Raw genomic sequence first — 21,822 nt, 5'->3', positions numbered from 1 at the left:
TGTGTGTGTGTGTGTGTGTGTGTGTGTGTGTGTGTGTGTGACTGTCCACTAATGCCCACTACTACTGCTACTAAAAGTCTGGGTCTACTGCTGCTGCTACTACTACTACTAATAATAGACTCATAATATGGTGCAGTCCCTTAATTATGAATTTAAACAAGCAACTCAGATCTCAGATAATAATTACAGTGTTATAACAGTATAGGCTAGATACACACATTTATTTGAGGCATATCAAAGTTATACAACGTAGGCTATAGCCTACTTATTAAACCCCCCCCACAAATAGGCTATTTAAATAACGGTCTGTAAGAGCATGGAGTTGGGACCTAACCTAACTAACTCTATGCTGGCCTCTTAAATACTCACTCAGACGGTCTGAGTCAGACCGTTATTTAAACTAACTACCCAAGTGTTTTGTCTTAGCAGTGCACTAAAATGACGCAACTGTTTGAAAAGTTCTTAAGAGAATTAGCTCAAATGAGATGTCTCACTGGTCAAAACGTTTTCCTTTTTTGGCCAGTGAAGTGAAGCAGCAGCACAGCAGCAGTGTGTCTGGTTCTTCATTCCATTCTCCAGAGCTGCTGCCTACTCTACTCTTTGTCTTGTACCGTTAACAATCATGAAGGACAGACGTGAGCGCTGCTCCACTCAGCCCTGTCCGTGTGTTGTTCGACTCAGAGTCATTCATCTTGTTCTGATATGCGATGCGAATATTTTTCATTTTATTTCGTGAAATGTGCTGTTGAAACACATCCAATGTCTTGCGTCGGGTCCGGGGATTGTTACTGGAAAAAATAGTGAAAAACATTTTTCGGGGTTCAAGATGGAGCAACAAGAGGTAGGCAACAGATGATTTAATTTCCCTCCATTTCCTAAAAGTTGTTTATACGTAGGTCTACAGGCAGCTTATTCGCACTGGGAACTGCAACAACTACAAGTTGAATGTTTGTTTCGTTGATAAGAGACGCAGCAGCTGCATGAAGAAGCATGCACAGCTGTCTCCGTCCCAGATTAGTCCCAGTTGGCTGCAGAGTTGATGAGCAGTTGTTTGCTAGAGCAGCCAGCCAGACTGGAGAAAAGGCAAAGCATTCGCTTCAACTCGGAAGTTGCTTTATTGGTTTTAAGACCAGCTACAGCCTACAGACAATGTTTAAAGCCAAAGTAGAATCCTATTTTCAGTGTCCGTCTCGGACGCGCAGTCGAGTTTAGGTCAGGATAGAATAACGTGTGTTCACGTTCTCCATGCAGTAGGCTACACTGCGGTGCCAAAGCTCACCACACAGCTGTGGCGTTTGTCACGTTTCCCTAACGCTTTGATGTTACGCGGCGCCGCTCGCTTTATAAATTCACTCGTGTGTCCACAAACACGTACGCCACTCACTCACTGTAGTGTAGCCTGCCCCCCCCCCACACACACAATTCAATTCAATTCAATTCAATTCAATTCAATTCAATTCAATTCAATTCAATTCAATTCCATTCCATTCAATTCCATTCCATTCAATTCAATTCAATTCAATTCAATTCAATTCAAAGGGCTTTATTGGCATGAGAAAACATACGTTTACATTGCCAAAGCAGAAAGCACAATACAACAATACAGCAATACAATCAAAACAAAAAATATGTACATTTGAACGTCAGAATCTTCAATAGATCAATTTCTATATTGTACCAAGATCACTGAATGCAGGTATAGTGCAGGAACACACACGCGCGCACGTTAAAACTCGGCGCGCCCCATCCGCGTCGATTATCCAACCTGGTCTTCGGTCAATTTGTCCATGAAATGAAATCACTAGCCGATATTAGAAATGTACCTGCTGTATTGGAAACCGATTATAATGTAAAACTATACCTCGATCCCCTATGAAAAGAATACGGTATTATAGGTTATAATTAAAAGTTTACGTACTGAATAAAACCAAATGCTCTATCCTACTTTCGTTTGAACTGTAAGCCTACCCCTACAAACTGTGAATACAATTTCAATCAATCAATCAATCAATCAATCAATCAATTAAAACGTCTCATTTCAATATAAACAATGTAGGCTACTCTGCCTCCACCAATCAATACTATAATGCTGTGTCTCTCTGAGGAGTCGGACCCCAATGTAAACAAGCCATTGTACTTTTCTGGGTACATTTCAATCCTCTTAGCAGACCTTGCATTATTGACCTGTGTTTTCCTCGAACTGTATACTTACTCTAATAACATTTTCAATCAATTAATGGCAATGTCTTGGAGGAGGATGAGCTGGACCAGGTTGCCAGCTGGCTCCAGGAGAGAGGACTTGCTCCTAGTACCCCCCTGAAGGGTCAGTTGTGCTTCCTGTGGCATACCCTCCAACACAGAGAGAGACAGTTGGTCACTGTGAGTCGTGATCTGGACTCACAGCACTCGCAACACATCGTGGAGATGACTGAGGTAAGTGATCAATGCTAGAATCACATATGTGTTTTTAAAGTTGAAGGTTTTTAAATCCAGCCTATAGCTGTTTCAAATCCTCCTGATGTGTTTTTTCCCCTCTTATCTCATTGTCTTAATGATCACTTTAATATGCCTCTGTTCTTATTAGGCCTTTGTTTGTATTTGTTGTGCTGATGAAATGATGAAATGTTCTGTATAGACATTGGTACGAACAAAATATATATACAAATATGCTTTATAAATAAACGTGATTTGATTTGATTATAATGATTACTGGATGCAAAAATATAGAGTAAATAGTGTCACTATTTACTCTCTATAGGCTATTTGCCATATTTTGATGACCCTGATTCCGCAGGTCTTATCTTTCACTATATCGCTTTGCTGAAAATAGCCGATCTGAAATCGATGTGAGCTTGTATATCTGCTATTTTCACAGAATGTTTAGCCGTTATGAAATACCCAGAATGCGAATGCTAGGGTTCAAGTGGTTCTGGTGGGCTTGGCATGGCTATGCCACAGTTGTGATTCTCTCTGCAGTTCTTCAGTACATGAGTTAAGGAGTGAGGTGAGGGAGCGAGTAGCAAGCACAAAAATGAGTGAATGTGTGTGTGTTACCAGTATGGCCTGAGTTGACAGGTTGCCTGTGTCTTTCAGGTGCGTAAGTCCCTGGACCAAATACGTACGTTCACAGCAGAAAAGGATGCTTTGGCGCAGGAGATCCAAGATGAAAATGACCAGCTGAGGTTACAGCTACATCGCATCACATTCCTGCAAGGTTGGTCAACATTAACCTTTGTCCTGATATAACTTTTATGACAATTAGTGGTTTGCAAGGCAAACCTTTCTTTTTTCAACATTCTTATACCATCGGAACTCAAAATAAAGGTCTGCTTATTTACTGTTCATGTAAATAATGGGAATATTGTACAATAGTGGCTGCCTTAAGGTGACAACACAAATAACGTCTGTTTTGGTGTCTCTGATAAAAATGTATACATTGGAGCAAAAACGTTAATTGTAAGTGTCTTAATTGTAAGAGCCTCGCTAAGAGTGTCCAGGTAGCTCAGTGGGTAAAACACTCAGGTCTAGCGCATTGTGAAACGGGGATAGACTCCCGAGTCCCGCACCCTGGCTGATACCGACAATAAGCCTCTCTTATCTGCTGGCAGCCCCTTGCTTCTCCTTATACACCCATCTCAAAATGGGCCCAAGATTGTGAGATATCTTCTTTGATAAGTTGATATTTTGGCCTGAAGGTGGTGTTACAATATGATAATAACTCATGGGGTCACCGTCACTCAAATAGTTGGGGTTCATCATCATGCATGCCATGTTGAGTTATCTCTTATCTGTGTGCAAGTGGAAACACTGGCCTTCATGTGGCATTTGTTTTCTCTATGTAAAAAAAACCCCACACCATAGATTTCCGCAGCTAGGATTTAACTGACAACTCTCTGATCTCTTCCCTGCTATTACAAACTCTTAGTCTAGGCCAGGGGTTCTCAACGTTTTTGGCCGGGGACCCCCGGAAATGCTTTGGCAATGTCTCGGGACCCCCGCCCCGCCCCCTCCCGACCCCAATATAAATTGACTGCTACAATAACCTTAAACCATTTTGGTGTTTTAAGCATTGTTATAATTTAGCTATTGAAAAATAGCAGATCTACAAGCTCATAGCGCGCCACCGAGTGGCGCGCTACGAGCTTGTAGGTCTGCTATTTTTGAAAAACCGTGAAAATAAAATTTAAAAAAAAATCTTTTTTGTTTTGTTTTTTGAAAATAATTTGGGGACCCTCTAAAATAATTTGGCGACCCCCCGAGGGGTCGCGACCCACGGGTTGAGAACCCCTGGTCTAGGCTACATTGCGGCATAGAGGATGAGTTGCGTTATACTCGCTTTTGCCTTACGTAAATAACTCCTCACTCCTCTACTTGTCTCCTCTACTTGCCCAGATGCCCAGATAAGTGAGGTGGCTGAGATGCTGTACCAGCAAGGCCTGGCAGAGATGATCCATTGCAGCCCCAGTGAACAGGTAGCTTACCTGCTTGTGGAGAGAGCCTCCCTATTGGACAGGATGGAAAGTGACAGACCCAAGGGTCATGGAGTCAATCCACCAGTTAAGCAGCTGGAGGCCGAGCCCAAAGCTCTTAAAGAGCATCCAGGCCAGGTAAGTGGAACTCCCTGAGCACTGCCACTGCATCGGCCCCCTGTGCTACCAGAACATAGTTTTATTTGAGTTAGTTTTAGCACTATGATAATATTGTATATTTGTTGAAAGTGCTGGTCATAGCTCTTCCGGTTGGATTGCAGCTACTAAAAAAACATTTCAGTCATTTTGTTATTTTGTTAAAATATGTACTTCCTGCATTATGTAAAATCCAATAGCATGCCTGGCCAAGTGGTGAGGACTGTTGGGAGCATGCTTCAATGCTTTTCATTGTATGAGAGAATTGTCCATTTCTGTGTCTTGAAGAGACCACCTTCTCCATGTACTGCTCTAGCAACTCATAATGTGATAACTGCTCATTGCACCCATCTCAACAGGGAAACATACCACCACTGTCTATCCCACAGTCTCCCCACATGGTGGCACCACAGCCTGGCCAGAGCCCATGGAAGAAACTCTTTGGACTGCACAAAGCTGCTCGTAGCAAAACCACCTATATTCCAGTATGTCCATTGACCTTACTGCATGCGAAACAAGAGGGGGGCAGCAAACTGAATGAAAGTGGCACTGAAACAAAAGTTTCACTGAGAATGTCAGAGAGCGTAAAGCCTTATTCATGCTGTGGACTTTTTTTGTGAGGGTATACATTATTTTTAACAGCCACATTTACTGGCATTCCTTTCTGTCTAGCACTCAGCATCTCCTCTGCTGTGTTTCTCTTTCTTTAACAATTATTAACAGCCCCGGTAAATGGAATTCTTAGCCTCCTGGGGCATTTATGAGTTGCCTTGTTACCAGTGGTGTGCACTAGGGGGTGCTAGAGCAAGTGTTCTCATGTGCTTACTGTACATGTACACTTGCATCAGGGGCGCCTAACTTCGTTTCCATGGTGGGGGAGCACAGATTTGATGCGCGTGCATGTGCCTCGTGCACGCGCGTTTTCGCGCATTTTCACAAGGAAAAGTGGCTTTTACTTTCCCTCTCCACACGCAAGTTATATGAACAAACTGACAAAATGCATCATAAAAAGGCATAGGCCTATTTAGGCTACACATGACATTGGCAAGGCGCCGATATCAAAACAAAACATATAAATTATAGCCCTATTATACAACAGACGAGCTGACAGCGCAGCGCGCTTGGGCTCGGCGACCCCGGTGTTGTATCGTCATGAAATGAAATGAAATCTATATTTACCCAGGGTATCTGGGCTAAGCTCAAGAACTTGTTTCCAGCCAGGCCCTGCTCATAGAACACATTTCATCGTAGTGGTTGATGCCTTGTTCAAGGGCATTTCATTCATCATAGATCCCTCCCCGTCAGAATCTAATATCTAACATTAAATTGCAGCAGCATTCAGCAGTTCAGTTGGCACGGCGGCCATAGTAATTAGTAAATACTATATTATTTCTCACTGCAATAGTGACTATTAGAGAAATAATATAGTTCAATTGTAAATGCTTTACCTTAAACCCCAAATGTGCTCTTGCGCTCCGGGGTGGTTAATTCCCTCATCATGGCATTTACTGTATATCCAACGTGAGTTACGTGTCCAGAATGTCATTATGTAGGCTACGTGAGATGGACACTGCTGCTTGCGCTGCTGCTGCTGCTGCTGTTGTTGTTTTTATTATTGTCCTCCTTCTCCTCCAACAACGTTAGCACTCGTTCCCTGCTGAACACTGCTGCTGGTGCCCATGAAGGCCAAGGGTTCATTAACTAGACTTGATTTGGGCTTGGACCCACCAAATAAATCACTCATTCTCTTCTGAGCCATGTTGACAACAACAACACACACATTCAGGCTGACCGGAGAAATTCAAATCCGTGCGCCCCGTGCGTAAAGGTAACCGGAAATAGCGTCAGCAGCAGAGCAGTAGCCTCGGAAACCCAGACGTTTTTATTTCCAGGGAGAAAAAGCAGAGCAGAGACGATGATAAAAAAAAAAAACCAAAAAGTCACACAAATGTAGTTTAAGAATACTATTTATTTTATCCTCCAACCAGTCCACTTTTTATTTATATAAATAATAACGTGACATTATATCTATATCTTTTTTTGGTAGGCTACTGCACATTCATGTCATGAATAATAATTTAAGAAATCATAGCAGATTATATGAGTTAAAAAAAAAGGATCTCAATTCCACAGCTGTGGAAAAAACTTCCAGCTGTAGTACAGTCATGGCCGGCCTGTAGATGGCCACAAAAAAAAAGAAAAAGCTTATTCTGGTATTTCACACAGGTGTTGCCAAATAACTAATTAACTTGCCAGTCAGCGCATATGACATATCTAGGTCATATCAATTTAATCAGCAGAGCAGTGCTGCTTCTCTCTCTGAGTCTGCACACACTGACTGACCAGCTAAAATGTATGCCTACTTTAAAACATAATATGACAAACCTTGGATTAATTCTTCTGAAAACTAGCAGCAAGCACAAAGTAAGTGATTCACACAGGTGGGCAAGCCGGGCATTATTGGATGCAATGCGCGAATTAGTAGCCTATTTATTTTTTAACACGCAGCATCCCACTCTCTCTCCCTCTCTCTCTCCGCGCGTGCCGCGCTCACGCACACATAGACAAACACCCTCTCCTCCTCTCTCTCTCTCTCTCTCTCTCTCGCTGTCGCGCACCGTGCGCTTCGAGCGTGGCGGCGGCGGCGGCGGCCGGGGGGGGGGGGGGGGGGGACTGAAAGTGGTGTCGCAATGCGCCCCCTCTTTTTAATCTGGTGTCGCAGCTGCTCCGTTTGCTCCATGGCTCAGGCGCGCCTGACTTGCATGCAGGGTTTTCTCAACCACTTGAAACCTATTCTTCATTATGGCAAATTGTAAAAATAGCCATTCCGCATGTTGTGAGCTTGTAGATTTGCTATTTATTTGTTATTGTTGATTTTATTTTCTCTAAAATGTGCCAAAAAGTAGAGATGCCAGGGTCTGGTTAACATAACGTTTTCATCAAACGTGAATGTCAAACATATCAGACAGACTATATTTCCCAAATCCAACCCTGCTTGCATGGCAGTTCATGCAACATGCAACAGCCAACATGCAATTCAACTCACAGTTGTCCTTCAGACCGACTGACTCATTTGGTGTGGTTGTTGCCGTCTTCAGCTAGAGGCCATGCAGCGGTCTGCGGTCAGTTTGGATCCGCGTGCCCGTCTGGAGAGGGATGTCGAGGAGGGATCCCGTCGACTGGCCATGGCCCACAAAGAGATCCGCCGTTTGACAGATGAGCTAGAATCTGCCCACTTGACTCAGAGAGCTTACGGTGAGAGATTTTGGTTCTGTAGCTTTATGAATGTTTTCTAAACGCATGCAAAAATGTGAAGTATAAAACCTTCCTTGACTTCATAAGAAGGGGCAGCAGACTCAACGCACACGCGCACGCACGCACACACACACACACACACACACACACACACACACACACACACACACACACACACACACACACACACACACACACACACACACACACACACACACACACACAATGTAATACAATATTGTATATTCCATGTTTGACTACAGTATATAAAGTAGGTAACCAAAATAAAACCATTTCACTGTTGCAGTCTGCTTTAAACTTCCTCCAATATGGAAGCAAAGTATGACATTATGACACTGCTCAAAAACATCATAGGGCACAAGCTATCATCCCTAACTCTAACTCCTGCACACATGTTTTCAGAGCCTGAGTTGCAGGGAGCCGAGCAGGAGGTAGAGAAGCTCAGACAAGAAGTGGAAAAACTGAAGAAACATGGTAAGGTTTTCCCTTAAAACAACACACATGTAACACACACACACACACGCACACGTGCACACACAGACACACAGACACACTTGTATTTTATCCTTTATCCTGTATTCCTGAAGACATGGTGGAACTACGAAAATCCAAAGAGCTAAACGACCGCCTGGACCAGGAGATCAGAGCCCTGAGGACCAGGGTACGAGCCCTGGATGCAGAGAAAAGGTCCTGTCAAGAGACGGTAGGTGACCAGCAGGGGGAGCTTGTGTTCGCTTATTAGGATGCATCTTTACATCCATGTATGTATTGCAAAAAATATATACAGTGTTAAACCACATAACAGATACAGTAATAGAGCTGACACGGAAAGATAGCCTACTACTTTCTTGCAAGCACACGCACACACGCACGTGCACACACCAGATTTTTGAAAAGTTCACATCCAGTCAACCCAATTAGTCACAGCTGACAAATCGTTAGCTTCCTTCAGCTTACAGGTGTAAAATAATGTGTGGAGTTATTTTCCGTACAAGCTTCAATAATTTTCAAAATACAGTCATAAGAATAGAGAAGAAAAAAATAAAAAATAAAAAGTCAGATAACAGGACAACAACATCAAAACATTTACATAAGGTGCATGCTCAAAAGAGCTGCTCATAGTTATAGTGCTTGGTGTGGACGGCCCTTAACCCTTCATAACCACTGTTCTTATTGTGTGTTTGTAGTCCCAAAGAGCTGAGTTGACCCAAAGCAACCAAACCTGCAGGGATTTAAAGGAGGAACTCATTGCTCAGACCAAATGCCTTGCAGAAATGGAGAAAGCAGTGAGTGAAAACCTGATAGTTTAGTGTTATTGCCTTTTATTGGTGAGAACAGTAATGCTGCATAATGATAGTAATACAAGGACTCACAATATCCAGGTTGTGTTCCAAATGCACTTTGCATGACTGTAAGTCATCACCTCGGGGGCACGGTGGCACAGTCGGTAGTGCTGTCGCCTCACAGCTAGAAGGTCCTGGGTTCGATTCCCGCTGGGGACGCTGCGGGTGGGCGTTGGGTGGCGTGCTCTCTCCTCCGCGTCATCAGTGCCCATACCCAAGGCGGGCTTGGCGAAAGGGCCTTTCTGTGTGGAGTTTGCATGTTCTCCTTGTGTCCCCTAGGGTAGGTACCCTCACAAAAAACATGCAGTAATCCTGGTCTCTAAAACTACCTCCCCCGTGGCCAGCCGGGGCGCCTGATGGAGGGAAAAGGAACTGGTCGGAATAACGTGTTCCTTCCACGCGCTACGTCCGGTCGGGGAAACTCCCCCCTGTCAGGTGAAAAGAAGCAGCTTGGGCTCCTCATGCATAGAAGGAAGCATGAGGTCAGTCCGCTGCCCCCCCCCCCCAGGTTAGCAGAGGAAGTGTAGCGCCCTGGATTACATTAGATAATTGACACGGGTGAAAAAACTGGGTTGCAAAATCGTGGGATAAAAATTATGAAGTAAAAAAAAAAGTAAGTCATCACCTCTATATATTATTCATGTTTATATTCCCCGTCACTGCCAACCCCTTCTGCTAGTCGGGGGAGGGTGTAAACAACCACACTGTGTCCAGTCTGTCCACCCACCAGGAGTAATGTATGTAGGAACACAATATACCTCACAGTTCCACATGAACCACGTGACCGCGGGCTGTTTTCTGCCCCCATCAATGTCGCAACTCTGTCTATACTCTATGGCTCTGGCCCGGACAATCCAGAGGCACTGTAGAATAATTGAACCTCAGTCTCCATGGTTGTGGACTAGGTGTAGTAGGTGTACGTTTATGTAATTTTGTACGCTCACGGTTGAGATCATGTTTTTATGCGTTTGTCCCAGGTGGTATCCCTGCAGAAGGAGCAGCAGGCTGGTCAGCAGCAGCTCCTACCCGTACAGACTCAGGATGAATCTCAGGCAAATCTACTAGCTGAAGTAAGTTTCACTGCATTTAACCCTCTGTCACCATATTACTCAAATTACTTACCAGTATCAAATATTCCAAGGTTGTACTGGCAACATATTTGATTGCATAGATCAGCAGCGAACCTTTTTGGCCATGCACCCCCTGTTACCTCCCGACCTAGCTGATGCACCCCCCCCCCCCCCCGCATACACATGGAAATATAAATTACATAAGCTATCTAGAGACATATATTTCCTTTTTATCCACATATATGCACATATGTGACCAGGTCTAGCAAAATGGTCCTCATCTCGCCTATAATGAAAATCTTAGTTTATTTTAGAAAATCTAAAATAAACTTGATTTTTTTTTTGTGATTTTCGTTTTTTTTTCATATTAACACAGCTTGAATGTTGAAAAAAGTTTTCATTCCAACAAATTATTGATTTGGGCAAATTAAATGTATACATTTATAAGTCAAAGTAGGCTAGCCAGCTCTAGGTGTTGAAATGTTGTGAACATTCAAAGGGGATTTTCACATTTTCTTCGCTTTGGGTAAAACGGCACAATCATTTTAAAATGGTCATATCTCCTTCAAATATTTTCCAATTTCATTGAATGATACATCATATGAAAGCTTACATTCTGTACTTTAATAATCTGTAAAAAACTGAAAAATTACTCTGGTCGAGATGAGTCCCTATTTGCCAGACCCGGTCACATATATGAACCTGAATATGGTTCATATGCTGCATTACTTGCCATATATTGGCACAATATGTAATATATTTAAAATAAAACCATAGCACCGCGCAACACAGTTTGGGAACCACTGGAGATGATAGGCTATTGCTGACATGGGTGCAACAGTCAAACTAATCAATTTAATGTATTATTTAAAAAATCACACCCGTGTGAACTGAGTGGTGTAATATAGCCTGTCTGACGTAATTAAATCATGTCTGACGTAATTAAATCACACCCGGGTGAACAGGGTGAACATAGCAACCATGCTCATTTTTTCTGCACTAACAAAGCCAGTTGTAGGAGTGGTTTACACCACTCAATAACAAAGCCAGTTGTAGGAGTGGTTTACACCACTCAAAAAAAAAGAATTGAAAATGTAATGGATACAATAATCCATAAGAAGATTGATTGAGGCGCACTCAATATTTTTGAATTTATTGTATTAATCATGACATATTGTGTCTCAGGTGGTAGCACTTCAGAAGGAAGTGAGCCGAATGGAAGCTGCGCTGCAGGAGCAGCGACTACAAGCTAACCAGCAGCTCCTAACTGTACAGGCCCAGGCAGACCAGGCCAATGAACTCGTTAAAGTAGGTTTTTACTGTACAGTTTCATGTCTGCACTCTGTGTAGAATAACTACCCATTAAAAAAGATTAAGTGTATTATTAAACATTTAAACTTACTAAGGGACCAGTCGAAATTTAGAAAAGGGGGCCCTGGAGGAAAATAGGGGAGGGCCATGTCTTTTTAATTTTAGTCCAAGGGAGGGTGATCCAATTTTGATAATAAAATAGTCCGGGTTTTATATATATATCTAATACTACAGCTTTTCTGAATTAAAGTACAACTTTAGTCAACGATACCCCTCTGTTGCTTTCACTTGGTTCTTCCCAACAGGACCGGTTTTCATTGTTCCGGTCACTTTATTTTCTCACATATTAAAAACACTAGCAGATTAAAGTTAGGAATAAATAATACTCAGGTAAATGTGATATTAATTAATAGAGGAGGGTGATTCCTTTTTGTTTAATCACCTGGGGAGGGGACTGGATTTTTATTTTCATTCACAGGGAGGGTGATGGTATTTTATATCAGGACACATACATTTCCTCCAGGGGTACCCCTATTTAAATGTCGACCGGTCCCTAAAGAGGTGCCCTTTGGAGCCTCTACAGTGTTGGGCACTGGCCTACTTGGAACGATGCAAGTTGGAAATGCATGCCCCACCCAGATGTGTCTGTGTCCCTTTTATGCCCATATATGGAGTTCTTTGTCAGGCATGCCCAAATATGGAGTATATATGCAGACGTCAGAATGATGTCAGAACAGGCCAAATCCATAATCGGACCCTGGGCAGGGACTCGACTCGACACCGGCCACTGCACCTCCTGTGGGGGTGTGGAACGACACCGGCCACTGCACCCCCTGTGGGGGTGTGGAACGCACCCCCTGTGGTGGTGTGGAACGCACCCCCTGTGGGGGTGTGGAACACGTGTGTCGAATGTTGAAGTCGGTGGGTCGGACGGTTCTCCAGTTATGTGGATTACACACAGACATTAGACACTATTACACACTATTATTAGTATATATTCCTTTTTTTGAGTGGTGTAAACCACTCCTACAACTGGCTTTTTTGTGCAGAAAAAATGAGCATGGTTGCTATGTTCACCCTGTTGTAGTGACGTAATGAAATCACACCCGGGTGAACAGGGTGAACATAGCAACCATGCTCATTTTTTCTGCACAAACAAAGCTTTCATTACGTCAGACATGATTTCATTACGTCAGACAGACCTTACACCACTCAGTTCACACGGGTGTGATTTTTCTGTACTTGATTGAGTTTTTGAGGAGAGCCAGCCCTCTATACACAGGTTTAATGTTTGTCTTTAGTTTGTTTTGTAAACGCCATTGACAATGAAGGGAAAATGTACGTCATAATGTGCCGCATTACGTCATATTGTCACTTTATTTTTAATGGCGTTTAATGTTTGTGTTTGCACCGTTTGTTTTACATCACCATTACATCACCTAATCAACATGAGTTAGACTTTAATATATTAGCGCCCCTCACTTCACACGGGTGTGATTTGTGTTACTGTATTGTTAGAAAAGTCTCCTGTGGACAGGTGGTGAAAACTAGCACTCTAAACATACTTAAACATAAACAGACGTACAGAGACTTTATAGTTAGATGTGTGTGATAGATGTGATCTGAAATGTTTATGATATGATATGATATGATATAGTACTTTATTGTCAGTTCGCACTGAAATTTGTCTTGCGGCCCAGCGGCCTTGTATGCAACTTTTGTTTACTTGTTATTGTGTTTCTAGCTCCAGGCAGCTGAGTTGACCCAGAGCAAACAGGCATTCAGAGATTTACAGGGAAAATTCAACCTTCAGGCTGAATGTCTAGTGTCCATGGAGACAGAAGTGAGTGACAATCAATGAATTAGCAATAACAAATCAATGCTACTAATTAAATGTTCTTTTTCCGCACATTTGAGACAATGCAAGGGTAAAAAGACAATGGTTAAGACATGGTCATCTATATCTAGAAATCTGGGGAATATCTGTGTGTGTGTGGTTTGTGTAGAGCTACAATTTTCTCAGAATGTTCGCCGATTATGAACTGCCCAGAAAAGGGATGTTACGGTTCATGTGGTTCAAATATTAAAGTCAAAACCATGTCTTTCTCCTCTCAGGTTCAGAGGTTGCAGCAGCAGCTCCAGAACTCACATGGTGACATGCGTCATCTCACTGCAGCCACTGCATGGACCAATGAAAATGTCTTCCATGATCAAACGTAGGCTATTATTGTGCTGTCTACACAATAAGTGCATTGTATGTAGTCATAGCACTTCATAGTATATATGTACAGCATAGTATAGCATATATGTATAGTTTATATGTATAGTGTCATTATGCCACATGTAAGGATTAGGCATGTAACGATATCGATCGTATATCGATATATATCGATATTATATCCCGACGATATGTATCGATTTATTAAAAATAAAAATCATATTCCATCATATTCAAGTGCTTTTGGAGAGAAATGAGACAGACTCCATGCAGTCACTTTCAGTAGTAGAGGCCTGCAGAGGGGAGCTGTATGTGACTGTGCCCAGGTGATGGTCGTTGATGCTGGTTAATACATCAAGGAATGTATTCATTATGTTTCTGCAATGTCAAATAGGTCTACATCTATCCTTAGATTCCATCAAAGATTTGCAATGTAGTTAAATAAAAATTGTGAAAAAAGCTTGGGGGGAAGATAAATCATTAAAAAAAATGATTTTTCGGTCATTTGTCTGGAAAATAATTGTGGTGAAAATATCGTGAAAAATCGTATTGTGGTGAACCTCATATCGTGATATGTATCGTATCGTGAGTTGAGTGTATCGTTACATGCTTAGTAAGGATTGCCCAATATATAATGTATGTACTGTGTGTTTGTCAGAAGCCTGTGGAAGCAGAGAGAGACAGATTTGCAGCAGGAGGTGAACTTCTTCAGTAAGTTGGAGGCCTTCGCCGTGACACAGGCCAAAGACCCACAGACACTACATGAGAAAGTAAGCACATGGTCTGGCAGGGAAGGCATCCCACATTTAGGAAAGCTGATCTCACGCCACACCATAGCTCTGAATTAATTTACTTTTCAACAACAAAAGGGAGTCTCTTAAGAGACAATAGACCAGCTCAATGGCCTTGTGGTTTAGAGTGTCCACCCTGAGAATGGGAAGTTGAGGCTGCAAATCCCTGGGCAGAAATAAAAATGGTACCCAATGGCCGTCTACATGGTACTCATGCCTACTTGGACATCAAGCTGCCTCGTGCTAAGGAAACAGGAAGTAGGTTCCTGACCTATAGGTCACAGGGCTCGGGATTCGGGAACCATTGGTTCCCAAGGCTTACTTAAAGGGGAATACCACTCATTTTCAACATTTTACTATGTCATTAATATACCTTAGAGGTGCTGTGTGGAAATAATAAAAAGTCCCCCCATTCTGTGTTTCCTAGAAGAATCATTAACAAAAAAATCATTAACATGGTGAATCACGTGATTCACCATGTTAATGATTTTTTTCAGACCTCCAGTTCTAGGAAACACAGAATGGGGGGACTTGTTTTATAATTTCCACACAACAGCTCTAAGGTATATTAATGACATAGTCAAATGTTGAAAATGAGTGGAATGCCCCTTTAAGTGACAATAGACGATATTCAGAATTGAACAGATACCACAACTGTAGAAGTACGTGGACGTGATGCCACTCCTGTGACATACATATGGCGTAGAGATAAACTATATGCTTTACTTACAATGTTTCATTTTGGGCAACAGGTGTGCACCGACAATCAAGAAGCAGAAACGTGCCTGCTGGCCACTCAGGATGAGTGTGAGAGTCTTAAAGAAGAGATATGTGAAGCCCTGCGATGTCTAGACTCAGAGAGAACGTAAAGTACCAATACTATATGATATTATTATCTAATGCTGTATTATTTTCATTCTCCATCATTCAGAAAAAGAGAGAAAGTGTCGATTTTTATGCTCTGTTTCTAACTAACAGCAAGTACCATGAGATGAATGAAAAACTAAAGGCCAAACTCCATCGAGCCAAACAGAAGCTTGAGGATGAAACCCAATGCCGTGACGGCAGGATTAAGGACTTGGAGAGGAATGTGTCTCTGTATGTCCATTCTTTAGCAAAGGTGAATCTAGACTTCTTTATTCTGTTATAGTCATGCACTGCATTGTAATAATAAAAAAAACACTGGATAGAGAACTCTAATTATGATCTCTGTCCATTCCATCTATCCAGGAGAAAGAGATGATTGAACTCTAATTATGATCTCTGTCCATTCCATCTATCCAGGAGAAAGAGATGATTGAACTCTAATTATGATCTCTGTCCATTCCATCTATCCAGGAGAAAGAGATGATTGAACTCTAATTATGATCTCTGTCCATTCCATCTATCCAGGAGAAAGAGATGATTGAACTCTAATTATGACCTCTGTCCATTCCATCTATCCAGGAGAAAGAGATGATTGAACTCTAATTATGATCTCTGTCCATTCCATCTATCCAGGAGAAAGAGATGATTGAACTCTAATTATGATCTCTGTCCATTCCATCTATCCAGGAGAAAGAGATGATTGAACTCTAATTATGATCCCTGTCCATTCCATCTATCCAGGAGAAAGAGATGATTGAACTCTAATTATGATCTCTGTCCATTCCATCTATCCAGGAGAAAGAGATGATTGCAAACATCACAGCGGCGAGTGACAAGCTGTTGTTTGACAAGAGGGACTTACTGAAAAGGCTTAGTGAGGAGGAGGACATCAAGAAAGAGAGCGTTTTAGCAGTGTCTCTGTCTAAACGCAGGTACTGGTCCTATGCTATCCTCTCCGCTCCGCTCCGTCCTTATACCCGCCTATAAATGTGAAGCACAAAGGCATTCATTAGTGATCAATCATGATTTTCTACATTTTCTGCACATTTGACCGGTCTGTGTTCATATATGACCGTCTACATTGACAGTGTGCATGTTTCACATTTTCATCTCTAGGGTGGATTTCCTGGAGAAGGAAAACAAGATGTTGGAGAATAAAACGCTTCAGCTGTCTAATCGGCTTGCGTCGCTGGAACGCAGCCTGCGAAATATCCAACTGCTGCACACTGCAGAGGTATTGAAACAGTGTAATGGGGTAGACTCGGTTCATTTGTAGTTGGGCAGACTTTGTTTCAGACAGACGCCCGCTTTTTGTGGATTAGTCTCCCTTACATTGTTTTCTGGTGCATATATCTGACATTCAAAATAACTGATAAAAAGGTGACCTTTTAGCATTATGTCCGACAGATTCATAATTTTTAGGCTCTGCCTATCCTAACTCATAGATGATTTAACCCATTTGGCCTTTTGGTGTTTTAAGCATTACGTTATACTTTAGCTATTGAAAAATAGCAGATCTACAAGCTCATAGCGCGCCACCGAGTGGCGCGCTACGAGCTTGTAGGTCTGCTATTTTTGAAAAATCGTGAAAATGCGGCACAAATCTTTGAAAATTGAACATATATTTTTTCAGAAGACTTTTTTATTTTATTTCGACGTCAGGGCTAAATGGGTTAAACGAGAAAGCATTCTGTCAGTCAGAAAGCGGAGGTGTAGTGGTAGCATTTGTCCTGTCATTAACGATACTAAAGGAATGATTTCTGAGAGATGCGGTCAGAAATCGTATGGTATGATCTTTGAAATCCTCTTTGTCTGCAGGAAGCATCAAAGAGTGTTTTCCTCACATCTAGCCCTCTGCAAAGTTCCAGGTAGGTTTGAATTCTCTGGCGTCCACATTTTGTTTTAAAATACAAATGACTATACAGTACTTTTTTTTCGTCAGGGCTGGTAGTATGTGGCAAAACAGCTAACATCAAATCCATGTAATGTTTTTGATCCGGTCTCTAGCGGGAAGATGCTGGGGTACTCTGACATGAGAGGATTATTGGACATCATTCAAAGCAGCAAGATCAAGCAGGAAGAGGCCACTTCCTCTCTGTCCTGGTCTGCAGAGATGGGCTACCTGAACCTGACTTCCCCACAGGAACACTCGGACCACCTGGCTCCCTCAGACTCTCTCAGCAGCACAGACAGTAACGAGGTGTAAACTTTATCGAACACACATATTTATATTAAAGACCTATAATTTATATTTGACATTTTAAGAAATAATTGTATCTCCGGAGACTCCTCAGCCATGGCGAGTTTCCTGAAAGAGCTCATGCAGTTTTGTATGGGACAGACAATGAAAATGGTCTGAGATCAGACTTAAGCCGACAATCACGGATGTACTGTCCCAAGGCGGCACGTGGGATCTCCAGAAACCTTGGAGGTTCGGGTCTGCGTACACTACGTACTGCACCTTTATCCGAAGCATTTCACATTGTGTGTTCCATCACCCATTCACAACGGTGGAGGCAACCATGTAAGGCACCAAACATTGGGAGCAGTCGGGGGTTCAGTGTGTTGCTCTAGGAGACTTCGATCTAAACAAACCCTGGAGGAGCTGCATGGGGACTAAACTGAGACGGCCATTGTACCTCCAGAGCCAGTAACGCTGTTTCCACAGTATGCAGTGTACGAGAAGGAAGGCCCATGGTACTGTACCCAAACTGTCAGGAATGATGGCCACAAGAGCAAACCTCAAGTTCCCAACACAAAAAAGGTTGCATGAATGGTATAGGGATAGAATTTTGATCAACTGCCTAATTGGCCGACAATCAATAGGTACATCTGTGTTCCCCGTTCCGTCTGTTCCCTCGCACATATTGTATGATAGAAGGGAAACAATAAATTGTGAAAGAGAGACTGTGCAACCATAATATCTCAATAACTTTATGAATGGTAAACTATTTGTATTTTGTTATTATCTAAAAGGACATATTAAACATTGACATTGAAATAAACAATTTGGAAGCAAATAATTGTCAATTTATTTTCATTTTATTTATTTAATCTTTCTCCGTATTTTTGCCCCTCACTTCACACTTGCTCTTATCATCGTGCATCATCATCATCATCATACATCATCACATTCCGGCCAATCGCAATTGGCATCTTCAATTTTCTGCCCTCACTTTTTATTTACCCAATATGTACTTTGCTCAGCCAATCAAATCATCGCTATGGGGCGATCAGACAATCAAATCATCGATAAAATTCACATGCACACAAAGCTGAGGATAGGAGGGGCTAGTGCCCCTCAAAAAGATAAAACATTTTATTCTGTGTAAAAAAAAAACAAGTGAAGCATGCACAAAGTTCATAGACTTGGCTGCCACATGACATCAGTGGGAGGCATGAATAGAGGGTATGCACGTGATATCATCATACGGAGGAAGTTATGCAGAAACGCCTACAGAGTGGCAAATAACTACTTTCTGGCCTTGACAACCCCATACATCTGATTGCATTAAACCACGTTAAATTCACTTTGCCTCTCACTTTGCCACTTGATTTTCCAGTCACTTTATGCATGTGCATACCACATACCCTCTATAAGACATACCACATACCCTCTATAAGACATACCACATACCCTCTATAAGACATACCCTCTATAAGACATACCACATACCCTCTATAAGACATACCACATACCCTCTATAAGACATACCACATACCCTCTATAAGACATACCACATACCCTCTATAAGACATACCACATACCCTCTATAAGACATACCACATACCCTCTATAAGACATACCACATACCCTCTATAAGACATACCACATACCCTCTATAAGACATACCACATACCCTCTATAAGACATACCACATACCCTCTATAAGACATACCACATACCCTCTATAAGACATACCACATACCCTCTATAAGACATACCACAGACCCTCTATAAGACATACCACATACCCTCTATAAGACATACCACATACCCTCTATAAGACATACCACATACCCTCTATAAGACATACCACAGACCCTCTATAAGACATACCACATACCCTCTATAAGACATACCACAGACCCTCTATAAGACATACCACATACCCTCTATAAGACATACCACATACCCTCTATAAGACATACCACATACCCTCTATAAGACATACCACATACCCTCTATAAGACATACCACATACCCTCTATAAGACATACCACATACCCTCTATAAGACATACCACATACCCTCTATAAGACATACCACAGACCCTCTATAAGACATACCACATACCCTCTATAAGACATACCACATACCCTCTATAAGACATACCACATACCCTCTATAAGACATACCACAGACCCTCTATAAGACATACCACATACCCTCTATAAGACATACCACAGACCCTCTATAAGACATACCACATACCCTCTATAAGACATACCACATACCCTCTATAAGACATACCACATACCCTCTATAAGACATACCCTCTATAAGACATACCACATACCCTCTATAAGACATACCACATACCCTCTATAAGACATACCACATACCCTCTATAAGACATACCCTCTATAAGACATACCACATACCCTCTATAAGACATACCACATACCCTCTATAAGACATACCACATACCCTCTATAAGACATACCACAGACCCTCTATAAGACATACCACATACCCTCTATAAGACATACCACATACCCTCTATAAGACATACCACATACCCTCTATAAGACATACCACAGACCCTCTATAAGACATACCACATACCCTCTATAAGACATACCACATACCCTCTATAAGACATACCACAGACCCTCTATAAGACATACCACATACCCTCTATAAGACATACCACATACCCTCTATAAGACATACCACAGACCCTCTATAAGACATACCACATACCCTCTATAAGACATACCCTCTATAAGACATACCACATACCCTCTATAAGACATACCACATACCCTCTATAAGACATACCCTCTATAAGACATACCACATACCCTCTATAAGACATACCACATACCCTCTATAAGACATACCACATACCCTCTATAAGACATACCACAGACCCTCTATAAGACATACCACATACCCTCTATAAGACATACCCTCTATAAGACATACCACATACCCTCTATAAGACATACCACATACCCTCTATAAGACATACCCTCTATAAGACATACCACATACCCTCTATAAGACATACCACATACCCTCTATAAGACATACCCTCTATAAGACATACCACATACCCTCTATAAGACATACCACATACCCTCTATTACCACAGACCCTCTATAAGACATACCACATACCCTCTATAAGACATACCACATACCCTCTAGAAGACATACCACATACCCTCTATAAGACATACCACATACCCTCTATAAGACATACCACATACCCTCTATAAGACATACCACATACCCTCTATAAGACATACCACATACCCTCTATAAGACATACCACATACCCTCTATAAGACATACCACATACCCTCTATAAGACATACCACATACCCCCTATAAGACATACCACATACCCTCTATAAGACATACCCTCTATAAGACATACCACATACCCCCTATAAGACATACCACATACCCTCTATAAGACATACCCTCTATAAGACATACCACATACCCCCTATAAGACATACCACATACCCTCTATAAGACATACCACATACCCTCTATAAGACATACCACAGACCCTCTATAAGACATACCACATACCCTCTATAAGACATACCACATACCCTGTCTATAAGACATACCACATACCCTCTATAAGACATACCACATACCCTCTATAAGACATACCACATACCCTCTATAAGACATACCACATACCCTCTATAAGACATACCCTCTATAAGACATACCACATACCCTCTATAAGACATACCACATACCCTCTATAAGACATACCCTCTATAAGACATACCACATACCCTCTATAAGACATACCACATACCCTCTATAAGACATACCACATACCCTCTATAAGACATACCACATACCCTCTATAAGACATACCACATACCCTCTATAAGACATACCACATACCCTCTATAAGACATACCACATACCCTCTATAAGACATACCACAGACCCTCTATAAGACATACCACATACCCTCTATAAGACATACCACATACCCTCTATAAGACATACCACATACCCTCTATAAGACATACCACATAAGACATTCCACAGACCCTCTATAAGACATACCACATACCCTCTATAAGACATACCACATACCCTCTATAAGACATACGACAT

At 41.9% G+C, this 21,822-nt stretch overlaps 1 protein-coding gene across 1 annotated transcript; it reads left to right on the top strand.

Moving 5' to 3' along the window:
- Positions 1-712: 712 nt before the first annotated feature.
- LOC306929315 (coiled-coil domain-containing protein 30) lies at positions 713-18,399 on the top strand. The gene is made up of 20 exons (XM_079509756.1): positions 713-841; positions 2,254-2,433; positions 3,094-3,214; positions 4,393-4,607; positions 4,985-5,110; positions 7,724-7,880; positions 8,304-8,375; positions 8,489-8,604; positions 9,089-9,187; positions 10,222-10,314; positions 11,500-11,622; positions 13,370-13,468; positions 13,741-13,841; positions 14,502-14,613; positions 15,387-15,499; positions 15,613-15,754; positions 16,297-16,433; positions 16,618-16,735; positions 17,320-17,369; positions 17,509-18,399. The coding sequence occupies exons 1-20, from the start codon at positions 827-829 to the stop codon at positions 17,705-17,707; spliced, it is 2,388 nt and encodes a 795-aa protein (XP_079365882.1). The 5' UTR covers positions 713-826; the 3' UTR covers positions 17,708-18,399.
- Positions 18,400-21,822: the final 3,423 nt, after the last annotated feature.

The sequence above is a fragment of the Electrona antarctica genome, assembly GCF_951216825.1.
Source record: "Electrona antarctica genome assembly, chromosome: 9".
In the NCBI taxonomy this organism is placed as follows: domain Eukaryota; kingdom Metazoa; phylum Chordata; class Actinopteri; order Myctophiformes; family Myctophidae; genus Electrona; species Electrona antarctica.
The sequence above is the reverse complement of the archived record's forward strand: the minus strand, read 5'-3'. Positions and strand labels throughout refer to the sequence as shown.

Bases quoted from the DNA above. Each gene is read 5' to 3' on its own strand.
- LOC306929315 (XM_079509756.1), top strand. The intron at 8,605-9,088 runs GTAGGTGACCAG...GTGTGTTTGTAG, and splicing joins AAAGGTCCTGTCAAGAGACG to TCCCAAAGAGCTGAGTTGAC. The intron at 14,614-15,386 runs GTAAGCACATGG...TTTGGGCAACAG, and splicing joins CACAGACACTACATGAGAAA to GTGTGCACCGACAATCAAGA.